Source organism: Hypanus sabinus, chromosome 7, assembly GCF_030144855.1.
Source record: "Hypanus sabinus isolate sHypSab1 chromosome 7, sHypSab1.hap1, whole genome shotgun sequence".
Taxonomy (NCBI): domain Eukaryota; kingdom Metazoa; phylum Chordata; class Chondrichthyes; order Myliobatiformes; family Dasyatidae; genus Hypanus; species Hypanus sabinus.
Genome location: NC_082712.1, coordinates 30724487 through 30747274, shown reverse-complemented (window position 1 = coordinate 30747274; position 22788 = coordinate 30724487). Strand labels below are relative to the sequence as shown.

Here is a 22788-nt window from a genome sequence, read left to right as displayed (position 1 = left end):
CCGAGAGGTCCTTAGTCTAGTCTGGGGAATAAAGAAGTTTCACCACTACCTCTACGGACAAAAATTTACGCTGTTGACAGATCATCAGCCCCTTGTGTCCATTTTCAATCCCAGGAAGGGAATTCCAGTGACAACTGTAACCTGGTTACAACATTGGGCACTATTTCTAGGTGCCCATTCTTGTGACATAGAGTTCAAGGGTACCAGACAGCACAGCAATGCTGATGGTTTGTCACATCTTCTGCGATTGGCAGCTGAAGGAAAAAAGTCTACATACTGTGAATCTGAATCAGAATCAGGTTTATTATCACCAACATGTATCGTGAAATGAGTTAACTTAGCAGTAGCAGTTCAATGCAATACATAATATAGAAGAAAAAAAGTAAAAATAAATTAATAAGTAAATCATTTACATTATATGTATATTGAATAAATTAAAAGTCCTGCAAAGGGTTCAATGTCCATTTAGGAATCGGATGGCAGAGGGGAAGAGACTGTTGCTGAATTGCTGAGTGTGTGCCTTCAGGCTTCTGTACCTCCTACCTGATGGAAACAGTGAGAAAAGGGCACGCCCTGGGTGCTGGGGGTCCCTATGAATGGACACTGCCTTTCTGAGACACCACTCCTTGAAGTTCTGGGTACTTTGTAGGCTAGTAGACGGAGCTGACTAAATGTATGACCCTCTGAAGCTTCTTTCGGTCCTGTGCAGTAGCCCCCCCCCTCCCCCCATACCAGTGATGCAGCCTGTCAGAATGCTCTCCATGGTATATCTATAGAAGTTTTTGAGTGTTTTTGTTGACATACCAAATCTCTTCAAACTCCTAATGATGTATAGTTGCTGTCTTGCCTTCTTTCTAGCTGCATCAATATGTTGGGACCGGGTTAGATCCTCAGAGATCTTGACACGCAGAAACTTGAAACTGCTCACTCTCTCCGCCTCTGATCCCTCTATGAGGATTGGTAAGTGTTCCTCCGTCTTACCCTTCCTGAGGTCCATGATCAGCTCTTCTGTCTTACTGACGTGAGTGCAAGATTGTTGCTGCGACACCACTCCACTAGTTGACCCAGCAGAAGTTTTCCACACCATATTGGTGGAGCTGTTGCCGGTAACAAATTCCAAAATACAAAGGGAAACGAGGAATAATCCAACATTGTCAAAAGTCTGTGAAATCACCTTGCAAGGATGACCTGCTCATGGTAACTCTCACAGAGTTCTCAGTGAGACAAGACCGTCTGTCAGTATGTCAAAGAACATTGATGTGTGGATATCATGTTGTGGTTCCCTCGAAACTGTGCACCAGAGTTTTAAAAATCTTGCAGGAAGGACAACTGGGTACAGTCAAGATGAAGAGTGTGGCCCGGAGCCACGTGTGGCGGCCAGGAATAGATAAACAGATTGAAGGCTTGGCAGAAAGCTGTTTGGGATGCCAGAAAATTCAAAATGCATCCCCATAAGCACCGTTACACATGTGGGAGTGGCCGTTTTCACCATGGCATAAAATATATATTGACTTTGCTGGGCCTTCATGGACTCCTTGTTTCTGGTTGCTATGGATGCTCATTTGAAATGTCCGAAGTTTATACCAAGGAAGTCAACCACCTCCTGTAAGACTGTCCGCACTCTGAGGATTATCTTGCCAGAAATGGCTTACCAGAACAAATTGAAAGTGATAATGGACCACCATACATGTCAGAAGTATTCTGACAGTTCATAAAGAAAAATGGCATCAGATATTTCAAGTCAGCTCCCCACCACCCAGCAATGAATGGGTTAGCTGAAGGTTTTATCCAAACCTTCAAGAAGTCCATCAAAGTGATGGGCAAGGAGGACATTTCTCTACAGCACAAGGTGGACAACTTCCTATTTTTGTGTCAGAGCTTTATTCATGTGATGACAGATCAAACTCTAGCAAAGCTGTTCATGAGTAGGGATCTGAGATCTCGCATAGACCTTCTGAAGCCAGCCTTCCAGAGGGAAGTGCAGAATAAACCGTTCACACAGTTGCCAAGTGAAGCAACAAGGAACTTGGAGATTGGACAGGAAATTCTAGTGTTTGATTACCAAGAAGACAAGTGGACACCCGGTAGGATAGCTACAAAAACTGGAGCACTGAGGTACACAGTGGATGTTGGAGGTCAGACATGGAGATGTCACGTGGACCAGACACTGGATGATCTGCTGAAGGACACACCGGAGTCGACTGGATCCAACAAGACGGACACGTTACAGTCACCAGGCTTACCTCACAGTGATGATGCCACTGACAGCACCGTGATATTGGAAGCCAAGCACACTGTCTTAGACAAGATACCTATCAAACCCGATGCCACTCCACAGGTCCAGAGGCGGACAAGAAAGCTATTGTTGACAAGGCACCTGCCAAACCTGATGCCATTCCACAAATCCAAAGGCACTATCCTTAAAGAAACAGTATGCCTCCCAAAAGACTGAATCTTTACAATTGTGAAGTTAGTTATGGACTGTTGTTGTGAAAGTATGTTTATTTGTAATATGGTTTGACACAAGGGAAATTGAATGTTTTGTACATATACAGTTTTATGTTGCATTAATCTAAAGGGGGAGGAGGTGTAGTTTCTCTTGGAGCAATGACCCTCCCCATTGTCTATGCATGTACATTATTCTCTCTCTCTCTCTCTCTACAATGTGAATACAGTTAAAGCCATCTCCCGCGTGTGTGTTTTTTTATTGAATTGATAAATAAAATAAATAGTTGTGCCCAGACACAACAAGCATCTACCAACCTGGACATCTGCTGGAGTAGATGGTTCATAGAACATCATTGCATCCAAGCTCCCCTCCCAGCTGCATGCTGGGATGGAAGAATCTCATCAGTCCCCCATTGTCATTTGGTGAAATACTGAAATTTCATGTCCAACTGCACAAGGACTACACTTGTTTCAGAAAGCAGTGTGCCACTACTTTCTGAACCACAGTCAAAGATGGGCAATTAGATTGCCCAGCAACTGTCAGGTGCTGATGGTAGTTTTCTCAATTGATGTGCCTTTCTTGTCTTTAAATTAATGATGGTATGACTTTTCCAGGAAAAGAAGATATTTCAGATTCCTTGGATGCATGCTGCTCGGCATGGATGGGATGTAGAGAAGGACGCTCCATTGTTTAAAAACTGGGCAGTTCACACAGGTACACGAACAAGGGGAGGGAGTTAATTCAAATGTTTGTTACTTTTTAAAATTTTGAAAATCGGTAATGGATTTCTTTAAGTAGTTCTGGTACCACTAGGCATCCTTCTGGTGGGAAGCTGGGATTGCTAGTCAACAGGATTCTTCCAGACAATCCTGATGAAGGGTCTTAGCCAGAAACATCAACTCCAGCGGCTCAGCAGTCTCCTTCCTCACCTCCAACAGTAGCCTGGGGTACATCTCGTCTGGTCCCAGTGACTTATCCAACTTGATGCTTTCCAAAAGCTCCAGCATATCTTCATTCTTAATATCTATATGCTCAATCTTTTCTGTTCACTCTAAGTCATCCCTACAATCGCCAAGATCCTATTCTGTAGTGACTACTGAAACAAAGTATTCATTAAGTACCTGTGGTATCTCCTCCAGTTCCATACACTTTTCCACTGTCACACTTGATTGGTCCTATTCTCTCATGCCTTAACCTCTTGCTCTTCACATACTTGTAGAATGCCTTGGGGGTTTTCCTTAATCCTGTCCTCCAAGGCCTTCCCCTGGCCCCTTCTGGCTCTCCTAATTTCATTCTTAAGCTCCTTCCTGCTAGCCTTATAATCTTCGAGATCTCTATCATTACCTCAGTTTTTGAACCTTTTGTAAGCTTTTCTTTTCTTCTTGACTAGATTTACAACAGCTTTTGTAGACCAGGGTTCCTGTACCCTATCATCCTTTCCCTGTCCCATTGGAATGTACCTATGCAGAACTCCACGCAAATATCCCCTGGACATTTGCCACATTTCTGCCATACATTTCCCTGAGAACATGTGTTCCCAATTTATGCTTCCAAGATAGCCTGATAGCCTTAAGCCTTATATTTCCCTTACTGCAATAAACGCTTTCCTAACTTGTCTGTTCCTATCTCCAATGCTATGGTAAAGGAGATAGAATTGTGATCACTTTCTCCAAACTGCTCTCCCACCTAGAGATCTAATACCTGACCAAGTTCATTTCCCAATTCCAGGTCAAGTACTGCCTCTCCTCTTGTAGGCTTATCTATATGTTGTGTCAGGAAACCTTCCTGAACACACCTAACAAACTCCACCCCATCTAAATCCCTTGCTCTAGGGAGACACCAATCAATGTTTGGGAAATTAAAATCTCCCTCCATGACAACCTTGTTATTATTGCATCTTTCCAGAATCTGTCTCCCTATCTGCTCCTCGATGTCCCTGTTACTATTGGGTAGTCTATAAAAATCACCCAGAAGAGTTATTGAACCCTTCCTGTTCCTAACTTCCATCCACAGAGACTTAGTAGACAATCCTTCCATGTCTTCCACCATTTCTGCAGCCGACGCCCCCAGCTCTTTTGCCTCCTTCCCTGTCCTTTCTGAAACATCTAAAACCCGGCACTTGAAGTAACCATTCCTGTCCCTGAGCCATCCAAGTCTCTGTAATTGCCACAACATCATATCTCCAAGTACTGATCCACGCTCTAAGCTCATCTGCTTTGTTCACAATATTCCTTGCATTAAAATAGACGCATCTCAAACCATCAGTCTGAGCGCGTCCCTTCTCTATCACCAGCCTATCCTCCCTCTCACACTGTCTACAAGCTTTCTCTATTTGTGAGCCAACTGCTCTTTCCTCCGTCTCTTTAGTTCGTAAGCTAATTCTAGTTTAAACTCTCCCCAATAGCCTTAGCAAACCTTTCTGCCAGGATATTGGTCCCCCTGGGATTCAAGTGCAACCCGTCCTTTTAGTACAGGTCATACCTGCCCCAAAAGAGGTCCCAATGATCTAGAAATCTGAATCCCTGCCCCCTGCTTCAATCCCTCAGCCACGCATTTATCCTCCACCTCATTCTATTCCTATACTCACTGTCACGTGGCACAGGCAGTAATCCGGAGACTACTAACTTTGTTGTCCTGCTTCTCAACTTCTTTCCTAACTCCCTGTAGTCTGTTTTCAGGACCTCCTCCCTTTTCCTACCTACGTCATTGGTACCAATATGTACCACGACCTCTGCCTGTTCACCTTCCCACTTCAAGATATCGTGGATGCGATCAGAAACATCCTGGACCCTGGCACCTGGGAGGCAAGCTACCATCTGTGTTTCTTTACTGCATCCACAGAATCGCCTGTCTGACTCCGTAACTATAGAATCCCGTACCACTTTTGCCATCTTCTTCTTTCCCTACCTTTCTGAGCCACAGGGCCAGACTCTGTGCCAGAGGCACGGCCACTATTGCTTCCCCCAGGTAGGTTGTGCCCCTCCAACAGTACTCAAACAGAAGTACTTATTGTTGAGGGGGACAGCTACAGGGGTACTCTCCAGTATCTGACTCTTGCCCTTCCCTCTCCTGACTGTTACCCACTTATCTGTCTCCCAAGGCCGCTTGCTCCTATCAGCACCTCCTCACTCTCCCTGACCAGAGGAAGGTCATCGAGCTGCATCTCCAGTTCCCGAACGTGGTCCCTAAGGAGCTGCAGCTCGATGCACCTGGCTCAGAAGTGGCCGTCCGGGAGGCTGGGAGTCTGCAGGACTTCCTACATCTGACACCCAACACAGAATACCGGCCTCTCACACATACTTCCTGTTTCTATTCTTCACAAATAACTGACCTTGCCTTGACCTGTTACCACCAAAGCCCCGTTGACCCAAAGCCCTCCTACTCTGTCTCTCTCCACTCCAGCGCCTGCTCTATATTGCTGTCTCCTTTTCAACTCTTCTCGCTGTTCAAACTGGCTGACGTCCACGTGCTTGTGCAGTCGTGCCTCGATCTGCAGTTTTAAACTATGGCCGCACTTTGAAAATAAAATCGGAAAGGAAGAAATGTTCAAACAAGAGAAACCTGCAGTTGCTGGAAATCTAAGCAACACAGAAAATGCTGGAGGAACCAGCTGGCCAGGCAGCATCTCTGGAAAAGAGTACAGTTGACGTTTCGGGCCGAGACCCTTCGGCAGGACTCCCCTGCTAAAAGAAATGTTAACATTTTTGAGGGAATGTATAAGAAAATTATAGAGAACAGATTATTAGCAGTTTAGCCAACATAATAAACTTGAAATTATTTTTGGATTGCTCTGAATGTGGGAGATGTTCAGTAAGTCAGGCAATATTTTTGGAAAGAGAAACAACTACTATAAGTCTGGAATATTTTTTCAGAATTGGGAAAGAGAGCTGTTGTATAACAGCTTAAATAACTTCATTAAATTAGCAATAGGAGAAACGTGTTCATGGTATTACAACATTTCAGGCTTATATGTAGTAAAAGTTCATTATTTGTGTATTTTAATCTTCATGGCTTAATCATTTACATTCATTTTTATCATTATTTGCTTATTTTGTGATTGCAAAGTTTGTCTTCATTTGCACGCTGGTTGTTTGTCTATCTTTGTGTGTTGTTTTTCATTGATTCAATTATATTTCAATGGTTCAATGGTTCCATGTAATCTCAGAGAATGTATACAGTATACAACCTGAAATTCTTACTCTTTGCAGACATCCACAAAACAGAAGAAACCCCCCCCCAAGAATGAATGACAGAAAAACTTTAGAACCTTAAAGCCCCCACCCACATCCCATGTACAAGCAACAGCAAAGCATCAACCCTCCCCCACAACTATATTACAGGAAACATCAGTGCCCATTACCCAGCAAGCAAACAAATAGCAAGCCCCCATTGAGCCCTTGATCTGCAGCCCAACAAAAAACTATCGTCATTAACCCAGCACTTTGACGTGGCACAGGCTCTGTCTCGCTAACAATGGGCAGAGAGGTGTCACTCTTTGCACCAACAGATCGCTGCTTCGATATTGCGTAATGAAGAAACGCCTACTCGAGCGCACCTGACTTCGAGAAGCAGCAGATTCCAGATTGTCCCCACTGGAGAGAAAAGAAGCCTCCAAGCAGCCGCATCACTGTCCTGATGTTCCGATCACCGCCACATTCCGGTTGGCGGCACTGGCGAGGAAATGAGTCGTCCGCCCTGAAGCAACAGCCTGAGCGCGCGCATCTTCCAGGCCGCTCCTGAAGATATCGCAAACAGCCGGTTAGCCAAGTCCAGAAGCAGGAACTCACCCCTGAATAGAACCGCAGCTGTCGATCACAGACCCGACAGGGCCCCTTTTTTTGTTCTACTGTGAATGCCTGCAAGAAAATGAATCTCAGGGTAGTATATGTCAACATAAACATACTTTGAAAATAAATTTACTTTGAACCCCTGAACTTTGAACCTTTAAATGATGTATATGCAATAGATTTTTAAAAATCACAGATGCTGAACACTGTTCCACTTGTGTTTTTGTGTGTATCGACAGGAAAATATCACCATGGTGTTGACAAACCTGACCCCAAGACATGGAAGGCGAACTTCCGCTGTGCCATGAATTCATTACCTGACATAGAGGAAGTAAAGGATAAAAGTATCAAAAAGGGGAGTAATGCGTACAGAGTGTACAGAATGCTACCAGCTACAGAAAAACCCAATAAAAAAGGTACTTGAATTAAAGAACGGTTTTCAAAGCAATTTACTGGAATGAAATCAGGGGATTAAGTTTGTACGTGTGAAGCTTTACATTTTAATGGTTTATAGCTCCCATCTGGATTCTGAAATTGATGACGTTCTCAGAGTCACTGCTTTATATTCGGCCATAAACCAGCATATTTCCAACAACAAGAGTGGTTAGCTCGATCCCAACAAGTCATCTTTTGTTCATTAATCAATGTATACCTGCCTTCTTATCAAGTGTTTCAACGGCCTCTCTCTTCAGGAAGGCATTCTTTTCTCCTGAGTGTGTTTGTGCTATCTGTTTAATATCCCTGGGTAACTAGGTTCAGCAGGTGTTGTGAAGGACATTGGGGAAAGGTGGTAGGAAGAGGAATGTTGAAAGGCTTTCTGAAGATTAGCTTTCTTTGTCACATTTACGTTGAAGCATACAGTGAAATGTGCCAGTTGCGCTAAAATAAAGCAGTGAGGATTGTGCTGGGCAGCCCGCAAGGGTTAGCATGCTTCTGGTGCCAACACAGCATGCCTACAACTCACTGGCCCTAATCCTTGCATCTTTGGTCTGTGGGAGGAAACCAGAGCATCGGGAGGAAACCTACATGGTCATGGGGAGAATGTACAAGCTCCTTACAGAGAGCAGCAGGAATTGACCCCACAGCTTACATCGTGGTGCTAATCCTGCCCCGTCAACAACTTTAGCACAAATTTCTATGCGGACTCCTCTTAAACTTACCCTTTTTAGTGGCCTGTTGCAATAAATGCAGCCTGTACAATTCTGTGTAAGTTGCAAAGCAAAGCAAGGTAGGCTGTTTCAGGGATTTGAAAATATTTGAGAACAGGGCAGACTGGTGGCAAATGAAGTTCAATGTAAAGAAATTGAAAGCATTTCATATATAACCATATAACCATATGGCTGAAAAATGAAGAAGAAAGTAAAGGGATGGAAATAGAAAGTGATGTGGAGTCCTGGTTGACAAAAACTGTATCAATTGTTGCATTGCTCAATGCCCTGGGTAAAGCTGATCAGATATTGGGGTTGTTGAAGGATCATCAATAACAATCCTGAATATTGTCCATTATCAATTGTGCTTATATAAAGAGCATTTAATTGTATTGATGAACTGTGGTGGCATTCATACTCTTCACCTCCATTAATATATTTTTGCAGGACCCATGTACTTCTGCACGCAACTGTTTAAATTAAATTCACCTAGCTAGTCCTCCTTCCTATCCCCCTATCTTTTTATTCTAGCATCTTCCTCCTTCCTTTCCCATCCTGAAGAAGGGTCTCGGGTCGATATGTCAACTGTTCATTCCTTTCCAGAGCCTGACCTGCTGAGTTCCTCCAGCATTTTGTGTTGCCCTGGATTTCCAGTATCTGCAGAATCTCGTGTGTTTATGTTTAAGTTATATCTGTAGGTTTTATTTCATTGATCTTTAAACTGACTAGTGATTTTCAGACCTTTAATCATAGCTTAACGTCAGCCTGTTTACATTAATAGTTTGTGTGCATTGCTGCGTGTATTAATTTGGATCAAATCCCTTTCAACATTTTCCATGAAAATTCTTCCATTCTGTGAGTCTGGAAATGCTTTTAAGAAACAATGTTGTCTTTGTGTTGCAACTCTAGTCATAATAAGAACATAATGATAGAAGCTATTTGGCTCTTTTGAGCCTGCTCTAGTATTCATCAGAATCATGGCCAATCTGACTAAACACCACTCACTGTGCCATCTTCATGTCATTTGATATTGTAAATATCCAAAACGTTATTCATCTGTATTTAAATCAACTCAGTGACTGAGCCTCTACAACTCTCCAGATTCAAGTTCAGATTTACCTCAGGTACATCAAAGCATACAGTGAAGTACATCGATAGCATAAACACACCCAAGGATGTGCTCGGAGAGACCTGTAAGTGTCACCACTCATTCTAGCACCAAGACAACGAGGCCATAATGATGAGCCAAATAACACAAGCAGCAGCATCAGCAACAGAACAAAATTGCAACAACAGCTAAATAAGCCCCTTTCGCAGCCCTCCCCCTTTCCCCCACCCACACACACACACACACACACACACAGACAGGCCCCCTCCAGGCTTCCAGTCCTTAGGCCCAGACTCTTGGATATCCTGCCTCCAGCCTGCAGTTCCTGGGCCCCGTACCCAGCCTTTGGGTCTCTAGCTCTGGACTCGCTGAGTTTGGTCCTTCATCCTTTTGGCTTTCTACCTCTGGTTTGCTGACTCAGTTACTGAGTGAGGCAGTTATTCTGAGGCTGCGATTCCTCAGCCAGGGAGAACAATCACCCTGCATCCAACCTGTAAGTTCCTGGAAATAATTCAGAAATAAGTTCAATGCAGTGTCTTCTAAACTCCAGAGAATTTGGGGCTATGATGCTCAATTTCCCCTCATGAGGTAAATCTGCTGTCCCAGGATCCACACACAAAGACACTGGAGGATCTCAGTGGGTCAGACAGCATCCATGGAAAGAAAGTGACAGTTGATGCTGTCCATTTTCCTCTTTAGATGCCACCTGGATCTTTAAATGCCCAAGTTCTTGTGTATCTCTGCTGCACTCTGTGTACCAGAATTGTATACAATAATCCAGATGTGTCTGGTCACACCAAGACCCTATGTAATGGTGGCCATGATTAAATGAATGACAGCCATGAACAATTATCCAATTGAAACTGAGTATTATATTTGCCAATTAAAGGCACTGTTTTAAAAAAACATTTTAGATGCTTTAATGACTTTGGGGTGCCGCGGTAGCATAGCGGTTTAGCAGAATGCTATGATATCTAGGGCATTTCGGAGTTTGGAGTTCAATTCTAGCGTCACCTGTGAGGAGTTTGTGTATTCTCACTGTGACCCTGTGGGTTTCCACCAGGTCCTCTAGTTTCCTCCGACAGTCCAAAGACGTACAAGTTAGTAGATTAATTGGTCATTATAAATTGTCCGGTGATTAGGCTAGTTTTAAATAGGTGGGTTGCTGGTCAATGTTGCTTGTTGGGCAGGAAGGACATGTTCAACACTGTAGTCCTAAATTTTAAAAAAATCAAAAACTTCTCTTGATGTTAAATTTCCTAATTTCTTCAATACACGATTTAGGAAAGCTGGATGTTTCTGCAATTGCTAACACATACCCAATCTGAATAATTCAATTGATCTTCGAAAGTCAGGCTTCTTGTTATGTTTTGTAATGCCAAAACATATAACTAATGGAAAGAAAAACACGTGGAGACTGGGAGAATGTATATGCTTCATTTCTTTACCTAACGTAGCGTGCACATATGATATGGTGCAATGGTGTATGCCTTTACTTACTTTTACATATAACACATAATGATTTATGTAAACAACAAAAAATCTTAATAAAACAATGTAATTACAATATTACTGAAACATTAAATACACAACACTCCTCCCTATGTAGCTATGAACTTCAACTCAATATAGAATGCAACCTAACTCAATATATAGCACACACACACACACACACACACACACACACACACACACACACACTACTATACACATATATAACCACTATATACACATCCACCACAGAAATTTTAAATTGTCCCACACAGACCTAAAGATTTAATCCCTGTGGAGAAATCCTTACTCTCGTACAATAACGTCTTTCCTGACAAGGGGGGTGGACGTCACTCTGCTTGGTAGGTTAGACTTGTGGCTGTGAAATAATCTCGCATTCTAGGGCCTTCTCCATGGCGTTTGTAGGAGTTGACTCTGGGACTGCAGGAAGTAGTTCTGACTGCTCTGGCCACCTTTCTTCTTGAACGATTGACTCTGCTCTCCTCAGCTAATCGATGTGTCATCTCCAGATGACATCGGATGCAATCTCCACTGTGTAGGATTGTGGTGCAGTTCTGCCCTTAATCTTCCTATGTACCCACTGTTGATCACCTCTGTAGTCCCTCATCAGGACTGCTTGTCCAGGAGTGAAATATTGAACCTCCTTGTTTGAGAAGTCCTCAATTTGTCTCAGTTCTTTATCCCGCATACTTCTTGCGAGATTGGGTTTGAGGAAATCCAAATGCTGGCGTTCCTGTTTTTATCACATACAAGTCCAATGTGGCTTGTTGGTTGTTGTATTTCACTGTTAACGAAGGCCATTCCCATAGGAGTTATTTTTTTTCTCCAACATAAGTTCGTGGTTGGATATTTTCAGGCCTTAGGTTAGTGTCATTGAACTGCCATTCAAACTCATTTTGTGGAATGGCTGAAACAGCCGAGCAAGTATCCAATTTCTTTTTAATTAAGTTGTGGTTTACTTCTGGCGTAACCATATTGCTTGTCTCCTGTTTGTTTTTTACATTGCACATCTCATTGCTAACTAGTTCTGTATCACCCTCGTCGCTATCAGATTTTACATCAACAGAACGCTGATTAGTGCTCTTTTTGATACTTGGACTTAACTTTATATCTGTTTCTCTTCCCTGTGCAGTCCATTTATTTTTGCCTGCTGATCTGCTCTTTATATACGGTGCCTTAAAGAAGTACTCAGCCCCCACAACTATTTTCACGCTATACGGTCTCATTTTCTAAATTTGGTTTGCAGTAGGATTTTTTCAGCGAATCTACAAAATATTGTGCATCATATTAAATCCAAAGAAAAATTAGAAAACCTGTCACCAGTTTACTAAAAATTAAAAACCAAAGTTATGAGGCTGAAGAAGTATTCATCCCCTTTGTAATTATTATGCCTTGGGTGTAGTACTATATATTACCTTACCGACTCACCCAATTTGTAGATGTAGAAAATTGGAGGATCAGCTGAATAAATACCTCCTCTCTCTGTAAGGTCCAACAGTATGGTAGATTTTCAACAGACCAAACCAAATTGAAGACAAAAGAGCATTCAAGGCAAAGTAGGGAAATGATAATAGAGAAGCACAAATCTGGGGAAGGGTATGAGACTATCTCAAGGGCCCTGAACATACCTTGGAGCTCAGTGAAAAACTTTGAAAACCTGCAGCACAATACAGGCCTTTTGGCCCACAAAGTTGTGCCAAACACGTCTTTACCTTAAAAATTACTAGGCTTACCTATAGCCCTCTATTTTTCTAAGCTCCATGTACCTATCCAAAAGCCTCTAAAAGACCCTATTAAAAAAGTGGAAAAAATATAAAACAACAGCTACACTGCCTAGTTTAGGCTGCCCCTCTAAAGTGAGTCACTGAAGAAGAATGGCACTTGTATGAGAGGCCAATATGATGCCAACAGGCACTGTGAGTGAGCTGCAGAATTCAGTGGCTGCAACTGGAGATGAAGTTCATGGCTTCACAATTTCTAAGGCCTTGCACAAAATGGCTATTTATGGAAGAGTGGCAAGGAAGAAGCCTTGGCTAAACAAAAACGTTTATCATGCCCATAAAGACTTTGCGAACTGCCACATAGAAGATACAGTAAAGAAGTGGAGGAAGGCCTTATGTTTGGATGAGACTAAAGAGGAAATTTTTGGCCTCAGCACTAAATGGTTCGTGAGGTGTAAATCTAATTCTGTGCATCAGCCAAGTAACACCATCCCTACTGTAAAATATGGTGGAGGTAGCATTGTCCTATGAGGATGCTTTTCAGCAGCAGGCTCTAGAAATCTGGTTAGGATTGGTGGGAAGATGAATGCTGCTAAATACGAGAGATTCTGGATAAAAACCTGCTGGCCTTTGCCAGGAAGCTTAAACTGAGAATGAAGTTCATCTTTCAGCAGGACAATGACCCGAAGCACAACTTGTTCGTCACGACTGTTATGATTTGTAAGTCCAAAACAAAGCTAATTGAAAGCAAAACATGGGGAGACCAGGATAACGTGTACACTTCATCTCATTTAGTGAGGCACGAGCATATGACATAGTGGCGTCATGCCATTTATGTACTTTTATACATAACTCATAACGAATTATGTGAACAACAATAAGTGTTTAATCAAACAACGTATTTATAATATTACTCAAATATTACTGATAGATTAAATACACAACAGTTGTGACTGAGATGAAGTCCTCCAACACTGCACATTTTTGTTCTGAAACTTGAAAATTTTCTTCACAGGAAAGAAAGCAAAGGTGGAAAAGGAAGAACAGTGCAAAACAGCTAAGGTGAATAATGTTTTACTTCCTTGTAACTCGGTAGAACTTATATATGAGTCCATGAAGAGATCAGGAAGCTAATCTTAATCTATCATGGCATTCAGAAAAAAATGCTACAGTCAGCATGCCTCTTCTGCCATTACACGTTCCTTACACTGAATAATTTTGATTATTTTGCTAAGAACAGCTGAAACAGAGTTTGTTATGAACTGGCAATGGTTTTATTGAGGTAGCTGGCTTTGTTAATATTCTAGAGCAAGAATATCTTCTAAATTCAAGAGTTTATATGTATCGAATAGAGCAAATAAACCCCATTAATACACAAACCGCTGGAGGAACTCAGCAGGTCAGGCAGCATCTGTGCATGGAGAGGAATGAACAGTTGATGTTTTGGGCTGAGATATTTCATCAGGGTTTCAATTCATGTTTCATTAGGGTTTTAGACTTCTCTAGATGCTGCCTGACCTGCTGAGTTCCTCCAGCATTTTGTGTGTATTAATAAGATTTACGGCATCTGCAAAATCTTTTTGTAAATAAACCACATTCACTGTTTTGAATTAATCATGGATGCAATGCTGTTATCAAAGCATTATGCCAGATTTTTTTTATTGTTGTCTTTATCATATATAATGGGTTTGCAGCAATCAAAAAATGCTTATAAAATCACTGTAAATGAGGAAATCAATGGAATATCTTCCTGTTGAAATTCCTGTTACTGCCCGGAATGGGAATCTATAGTGCAGGGGTATCCAGATTGTACTTCCCTTTTCACACGCATTCACTGACAACCATCATCACTAGTCAACTGTTTTGTTTTTGTTTTTACATCATGATGCTTGATCTTTAGACAGTAAAAGAATAAACAATATTTTACAGGAAATTAGGTGCAGAATGACATAGTCATAAAAGTAGCTCTTTATAAATACAGTTCAAAGATTGCCTCAAATGTTCCATGAAAGAAGCTTGTCTCACTGAGGAATTGAGATGTTTGCTGTTGAGTAATAGAAGAGCATTTTTTTTTTTTGCAGTGGAAAGCACCAGTATTTCCTTTTGAAGAAAATGAAGTATTGCAAACCAATCATGAACTCTGCAGGAAGCCCAGTATTGTGGTGAAAGAGGATGCACAAGTTCACAGTACTGTGGACAACTTTGTAGGTGAGTCTCATATACTCAGTGCACAGGGATGGGTCATTGTTTAAATGGTGATTTTATGTTTCCAAAAACCTTCTGACAAATATACTGCACCAAACAAGTCATCCATTTCTTTTAGAGATGATATGGTGGTCACTAGCAGTTCATTTTTACGATAACTGCTTTGCTCAGTCATGTGTTCCCGTAGCTCTTGCGTTGGCTGTCTATCATAAGAAGTGACAGGCACTGTGAAGGATAAAAAGATGAAAATCTGTTATCTATAGAATGATTCATAAATGCACTGTAAAGCTATAAAAGGCCAGAAAGAATGTTTACTGCTACCTCCCCATGTCTATAGTGGATGCCTGCATACGGTGAGATTTCTAGCACTGATATGCATCCAGTATGAAGCTCACAACAGAACTGACCTTTCAAAACAATTGTTTTGCAGCTGCAATTATGAACACGATGACTATTTAGATAAGCAATACAAATAATACATTAAAGACTGTAGATGACTTCAGCTGTTAATTCTAGTGATACTTTGAGGACTTCAAATCTTATTTTTGAATATTACTTCAGAAAGCATTTACTAGCTCAATGTCTACGTCAGTAGTTCACCAATCCTTTTTATGTATCTTTATTATGGGTTTGGTTTAGAGGCAGCTAGGAGAAGATAAATAGCATGCTGAGCAATAACCTTGTTTTTGTACGTGCATCTGGCAGTACTGGTTAGCATGAATAAACTGATTATGTTTTCAGCATGATTTACAGAAGTGATAGCATACCAGAGTCTTTGATAAAGATAATGCCGGGGAAACCACAGGTGGTTTTCTGTTGTTTCTATACTTAGACAGCTTCCCATAAAGTGGGAAAAGAGGTTTTATACTACTACAATTCAAAATTATTACCTTGAAATAAAGCCACATTAGAGATTTTAACTGTACTATTATAAAAACCAACAGTTCCCATTTGAAATTTTACCATATAACATTATAAAACTAGGAAGGTCAGTTTAGCTAGCTTGGTGTTGTGTGCTCCGATTGGCTGCAGCTGCATTGAATATGTGTTGACATGTTATTTTGTGTAAATGTATAATTTTATTATGACATATTTAATTTTGTTAAAAATATCCTGATCGTGTTCAATGCTTTTTGGATATTATTTTTTGAAAGGGTATTATATTTTGGAGGGGGACTGTTCGAGGAGTCGGGTGATTTTCCTTGCCGGGTATGTCAGCATATGTTGCACAAAGGCTTTCCCTTGCAACCGTATCCAGGCTGATACAGTGTGATTCCTTTTAAGAGCTTGGGTATTCTCCACATCATGGTACAATAGAAGAACCCATGATCGTCAGCAATCCACCAGATATCTGCCAGGTGATAGAAGTGACCACAGAATGTGATGACCAACCAGTCAGCACCAGCCAACTCTACCCGTTACAGATCTCCCCGGTCTCCTCCTATGCAGGTTAGTTTCACAGTTAATACTCTCATTACTCATTGGCCTCAAGCATTTCACTCTAAAGATTTGTGATCCTTGAACAGAATGCTACAGCATGTCTCTGCCTCTGCAAATGTTGTAGTCCATCTGCATTCTGCTGATGGCCCTGATAGACCTGTATAAGAGAAGGTCAAAACACTGATGGGTTGCTAAAAGAAGAAGAGAAAGTTGTTGGATCTGGTGGGCAGGTTTTCCCATAGGCAGGATGGGGGAACACACTGAATTTTAATCAACAGCCAGTCCTGAGTTAGTTAATCACAAGTGACACCAAGATGTTTTTGTTCTTGTTGAGCATGCTCCCTAGCTTTCACTTATTAAAGGTTCCACAAGCAGGAGAAAATCTGCAGATGCTGGAAATCCAAACCAACACAGACAAAATGCTGGAGGAACTCAGCAGGCCAGGCATCATCTACGGAAAAGAGTACAGTTGACACTTCAGGCTGAGACCCTTCATCAGGACCGACGGGGAGGCTTTGAGAGGAGCAGCCACATTGAGGGGGAGAGATAAGATCAGTCCAGATCCATCATGCTGCCTGGCCTGCTGAGTTCCTGCAGCATTGTGTGTGTGTGTGTGTGTGTGGTTTGTTCCACCATGTGATTGAGCTTCTGGTCTGCTGTCTTTTGATGTTAATGGAAAGGACACTGAAAGGCTGGGATCAATTCTAAAGGAAGAAAGAAGGTGGAATAGAAACACGTATACAGCATCAAAAGCAGCCATTTGCTTCACTATATCTCTGCTCCACTGAAAAACTACCTTAAAAAGGCATACACTCCTACTCTGACTCCCGGCAAGGGTTTCCTTTTCTAGCATTAATGCATTTCTCTTCTGAATGTTACCAGCAGGGAATAGAAATACAGAGTAAACCAAAGACCTGAATCATTGCCTTGAGATCTCTGATTCTCATGCCAATACACTCCACGTCAAGGTCTGCATCTACCTGGCTGTTCTAAGACAATTAAATGTTGGGATAAAACAGACTCTTGACCTAATTTTGCACCTTATTGCCTACTTGCACTGCATTTTCTCTGCAGTTTATAATTTATAAAAATTTAATTTATTTTATAAATGTAATTTATTCTGCATTCGGTTATTGTTTATCTTGTTCTACCTCAATGCACAGTCTAATGATTTGTTCGATATGAACAGTATGCAAGACAAGCTTTTCACTGTATCTTGTTAAATGTGCCAACAATAAAGCAATTCCAATTCCAGTTATATGTTTGATGGGTGTGGAGAACTCCTGTATAATGAACTAAGGTGGTTTGGTAAGCCACAGGAATGTTGACTTAAACTTAGGGAGTAAATATTTTGCAGGCAGCGTAACTGAACTATGAATCGACTGTTATCAAGTAAAGAACCTTAGGCTTCAAAGTAGATTTGATATAGCCTTGCTCAATGCCACTGAAGTCAAAATGGAAATGGTTTCTCCTTCAACAAGAATGGGGATGGTATCAAATCAGGAGGGAAAAGATGTGTTTTGAATATACATAGAAGAGTACTGCGTTTGGCCTTTTGAACTAGCTAAGTCATTCGCCCTTTGCTCCTGTTATTTCTCCATTGACCTTTCCTCTTCAGACATTATTCTAATTCCTTCTTGAAGGTTATTATTGAATCTGCTTCACCACTCTTTTAGCCAGTCCCCTCCTGATCCTAAGTAATGGGTAAAATCTATAATAAGCTTGTAATATCCTACCTGACCCAATGAGCAGTTGGCACACAAGAGAATATTGTGGAAGATGGCCCAAGGCTTGGTCAAGGAGGTTGATTTTAAGGAACTTCCAAAAGAAGTATGGGTGGTGGGGTTAGAAGTTTAGGGAGGGGTCCAGATTGGGGGGGGGGAATGGAAGCTAAAGACACAGCCACTGATGGTGGAGCAATTAAACTTGGAAAGATCAGGAGACCAGAAATTTATTCAGATACATTAATTCAGCTACTTAGGAGAGGTGATGGAAATAGGTTGTAGGTGACCTTGGCTGAATTTTATTGAATGATAAAAGGCCATTCACCCTATCAAGTCTTTGCTAGCTCCTAGAAGAGTATCCCGCCAGACCCTGGTTACTTCTAGCAATGTCCTGGAGACTCTTAGGTGAATCTAGTGGTGGGGTAAGATTGATCAGAAATCCCAAATGTATCAACTGTACATGAAAATATTCTGGTTGAAAACTGGTCAGGTGGTGGATTTTAAATAGTATTGCAAGATTCTACGCCATGTGTGTGATTACCTTGTTAATGTTCCTCTTAGAAGTTAAAGTTTAACTTCTAATTGGAAAGAGTGACCCATTGCAGGTTGACTGAGCCTGACAGGACACTTCTTGCTTAATGGAGGTAAATGGCAGCAGTAGAAGAGCTCTGGCTGCTAAAAGATATTGCAGAGGATCAATTTGATGGAAATGAAGGGCTTTTACCAAATGGTGATGTTAACCTCCCTTTAGACTAATTTTCACTTTTGTTTGTCCAATAGAAAGTGAAACGGACAGTGTTGCAACCGATGCAGAACATGATGAGGTCAGTAAATAACATGTTGCTTTGTAGTCTAAAAAAAAAGGAGTTTGCTGTTTTATGAATGCTGATTGACCTTGCCAAAGCTCCTGAAGTCCTTGCAAATAAACAGTTCCCTGCACTGTTCAAACCTGAGCCCGCTGAAGTAGCGATATTTCAAATGCCAGGCTTGGCTGTTTCATCACCAGCCTATCTCCAGCTCTCAATACCTTATACAGGTTTGATCATTTTTACTGAAAGCCTGGTTTGTGTTCTATTAGATTATTTTTCCATGGTGTTACCCATGGTAAATAATATTTTCAGGGGCAGGGGCTGACATTATGTTAGTTAGAGGAGTGGAAAGGGGAGGCTGATGAATTGTGAAGTGTTTCATCCAGGTCTCTCAATATTTTCATCACTATAGCACTAGTGGTTCAATCCTCAGGCCCATGCCCCCTTCAGCTACAGAACATGGGATTCATGAATGTAGCTGTTCATTTGTACATTAAAATCTATAGTGAGCTCCACATAATATCAAAAGAGAGCTTTTCCTGGTTGAAGTTGATGAAGAGAAGTTTTTGTGAAGTCCAGGCCTATTTAATGTCATCCAGAGATTGAAATAATGAAAACGTCAGGAGCATTTCATTTACAGACTAGTGCCTTGTCTATTACTAAACAGAGACCAGGGCAAACCAACTTCTAAAGGTCAATGTTGATATAGATTAGTTGTTACAGTAAAGAAACTGACTGACTACCCCAACAGGTCTTTGCATAAGACTCCTCCCACCCTGAGTTATCTCATCCCTTCAAGTCATTTCTCCCCCAGGAGCATGCCCAATGTCTCCATAAGCTCATCAATTCATCTTACCTCAAGTAGTTCTTGTGGTGGCAGGTTCTGCTCTCTCTCACCAGTGCCCATGAGAAGAGGTTCATCCCAAGTTGCTAGCTGGGTTCACGAGTGATGATCTGGTAGAGAGGGCCAGGATGTTGGAAGCCCTTTGTGCATGGAAACAATTTTATATCACCTGAAGTCATAACAGCTTTCACTTTACCACAGAAAAAAACCCTGCCTGCCCTCTCGTTTGTGATGGTTACAGCATCAGGTTTAGAAAGTGTATTGCAGATACTTGTCTTTGGCTGTCATTACTAAATTGATGTGAGAATGCTGGCTATTGTGGTGAACTTGGTGGGATAGAACATCTAGGGAGAGTACAATTCTCCCTCACACATCAAGTCCAGGGACCAAAGATGTGCTTCTCCATCTTTGCAGAAGACAAATTCACCTTTCTTTCTTTCTGTTTGTTCAGATAACTGACAGCACACACCAAGACCAGACACAATGGCAACAGAGCAACATCGAAGGGAAGGAGTTTCTGAGCAACGTGGGAGTAAACAGTGCATTTTTCCCAACCACAGTGCCTTCCGTGACTCCCAGCATCTCCAGTATCCAATTTCTGACCAACGGATGTGATGCGTCACCCTCTTTCACCTCTGTCACATGCACCAGCCTGTCAGCTAAGACCTCTACATTGCCTGTGCCATCGCAACAATCCTCCTTAAAGCATCGCATGGCTGAGAACCGCGCCTCTGTCATCATGAAGACATCAGACTTGACCAGAGGCAAGAGTTGCTGAACCACTGCTTGTTCTGAGTAATGTCTCCTTGATCTGGTGAGGCCTTTGCTGGGCTGAAGCTGCACTGTATCATGGATGGACCTTCAAGGCCTTAAACATAATTAACATGAAAACGTGCTGGAGAACTGGAAATCGACTTGACTTCAACTGCCATGTCCAGTTCCTCATTTTTAACTCAGGACTACAGATTTTTGAACTATTTTATTTCTTTAGGTTTTCCTGTTGCACTTGTTTTTCTGAAACAAAAGAAGAAAATGGCTGGGCTCTGCCTTAGCCAAGGACACATATCTGAGCACTCAGAATGGGACCAGTATGAAAAAAATAACTCATTTTGCCTATGAAACCTGACTGCAGCAGGGGAAGGAATGTGAACTGCTTTGACAGTGTGTAAATTTTTAAAAATCTTTGAATGTGAATATGTAAGTAGCACAGGAAGAATGGGATGTTGTGGCCTGCTTTTTGCACCTTAAATCTAGTTTAGCACTTAAAGCTGTCACATTAATGGCAAATACATGCATTTAGAATTTAAAGATTATTGTGGTTCGGAGTTTACGGCCTAATCTAATGCCTGCTTTCACTGGTTTTCTTTGCTCAAGCAGAAAATTACAATTGGCGGTGTGCAAAATAAATTGCCTAGATAAAAAGGATTTAGTCTTTTTCTAAAGCCAGCTTTTTATTTTTTTTATCATATGTAAAGGGATTATTTTATTCAGGGTAATTGAATTCTGAAGTGAACATAAATCTTTATCTTTTTTACCAAAGTATGTTTGTTGTTTCTGTTCTGATTTTATCTACATAAGTATCTGTGGTAAATCGTTAATTTTTTTACAAATTTGTAGTAATTACAAACTATCCAATAAAATGTAGCCTCTACATCACTGACTAGATGTATGACTCATCATCATACTACCGATTTAATTGTTAATTAATTAATTTACTGAGATACAGTGTGAATAGGCCTTTCTGGCCTTCGAGCTGTGCTGCCCAGTAATCCCCTGATTTAACCCTAGCCTAATCACAGGACAACTTACAATGACCAATTAACCTAACCATCCGGAATGACTTTGGTTTCTGGGAGGAAACTGAAGGACCCAGAGAAAACCCACAAGGTCACGGGGAGAACATACAAACTCCTTACAGGCAGAGTTGGGTCTGGTCATCCGTACTGCAGAGCGTCGTGCTAACCACTACATTACCATGCCTCCCTAATGTACCTCAATCTCCCTGAATATATAATGTGGTTGATATTTGTAAGCATGCCTGGGGAGCTATGTTGAGTATTAATGCACTCTTTGAACACAGAACATGACAGAACAGCACAGGCCATTCAGCCCTCGTTGTTGTTGTGACCATTTAACCTACTCTAAGATCAATCTGACCCTTCCGTCCTAAGTTGCCCTCCATTTTTTTAAATCATCCATGTGCCTATTTTAAATTGTTTAAAATGTTCCTAATGTATCAACCTCTACCAACACCCTGGGCAATGCGTTCCATGTACCCACCTCTCTCAGTGTGAAAAGCTTACCTCTGACAGCTCTCCTAAACTTTCCTCCAATCACCTTAAAATTACGGCCCCTCATATAAGCCTTGTCCACCCTGGGAGAAAGTCTCTGGCTGTCCACTCGATCAATGCCTCTTATCAGCTTGCACACCTCTCATCCTCCTTCACTCCAAAGAGAAAAGCCCTCGCTCGCTCAACCTATCTTCAAAAGAAATGCTCTCTAATCCAGGTAGCATCTTGGTAAATCTCTACTCCTTTCTATAATGAAGGGACGAGAACTGAATGCTCTATTCTAACTGCAAGCTAAGCAGGGTTCTGTCGAGCTGCAACATTACCCCAGTCCTCCGACTATTGAAGAGTGTACACCTTATACTTTCTTGACAATCCTATCAGCCTCTGAGCTTCCTGATAGCCTCAGCACCTTCTGCAAAAATTATACTTACTAGGATACTCCTGAAAATATCCACACAGCTATTTGCAGGTACGTGTAAACTCCCAAGGATCTCCTGCACATTCCTGTTGATCTTTTGCAGATATTGACTAACTTGCAGGACTTCTTGCAGATTTTTCAGGTCCTTGTGGAATTCGTACCAATACTGGTGCCTGCAAAGAACTCCTGGAGGTATTAATCTCTGCACCCATGACTGTGTAGTTGGGCACAGCTCAAATGCCATCATATATTTGTTGACGATGCTACCATTGTTGACAGAATCTCAGATGGTGACGAGAGAGGATAAAGGATGCCAGCTAGTTGAGTGATTG

At 41.6% G+C, this 22788-nt stretch overlaps 1 protein-coding gene across 4 annotated transcripts in view; it reads left to right on the top strand.

The window, feature by feature from the left end:
* The window catches only part of irf2b (interferon regulatory factor 2b), a 63999-nt gene extending 42599 nt beyond the window's left edge, over nt 1–21400 (top strand). For 3 of the 4 annotated variants that reach the window (XM_059974353.1, XM_059974354.1, XM_059974355.1), the window contains 7 exons: nt 3064–3163; nt 7476–7652; nt 13741–13787; nt 14807–14933; nt 16215–16379; nt 18875–18918; nt 20199–21400. In XM_059974353.1, the coding sequence (XP_059830336.1) occupies nt 3064–3163; nt 7476–7652; nt 13741–13787; nt 14807–14933; nt 16215–16379; nt 18875–18918; nt 20199–20525 (987 nt within the window). In that variant the 3' untranslated portion in view covers nt 20526–21400. Of the gene's footprint in view, nt 1–858; nt 961–3063; nt 3164–7475; nt 7653–13740; nt 13788–14806; nt 14934–16214; nt 16380–18874; nt 18919–20198 lie in introns of all 4 variants that reach the window. The other variant, XM_059974357.1, reaches the window with a different exon arrangement.
* The last annotated feature ends 1388 nt before the right edge of the window (nt 21401–22788 follow it).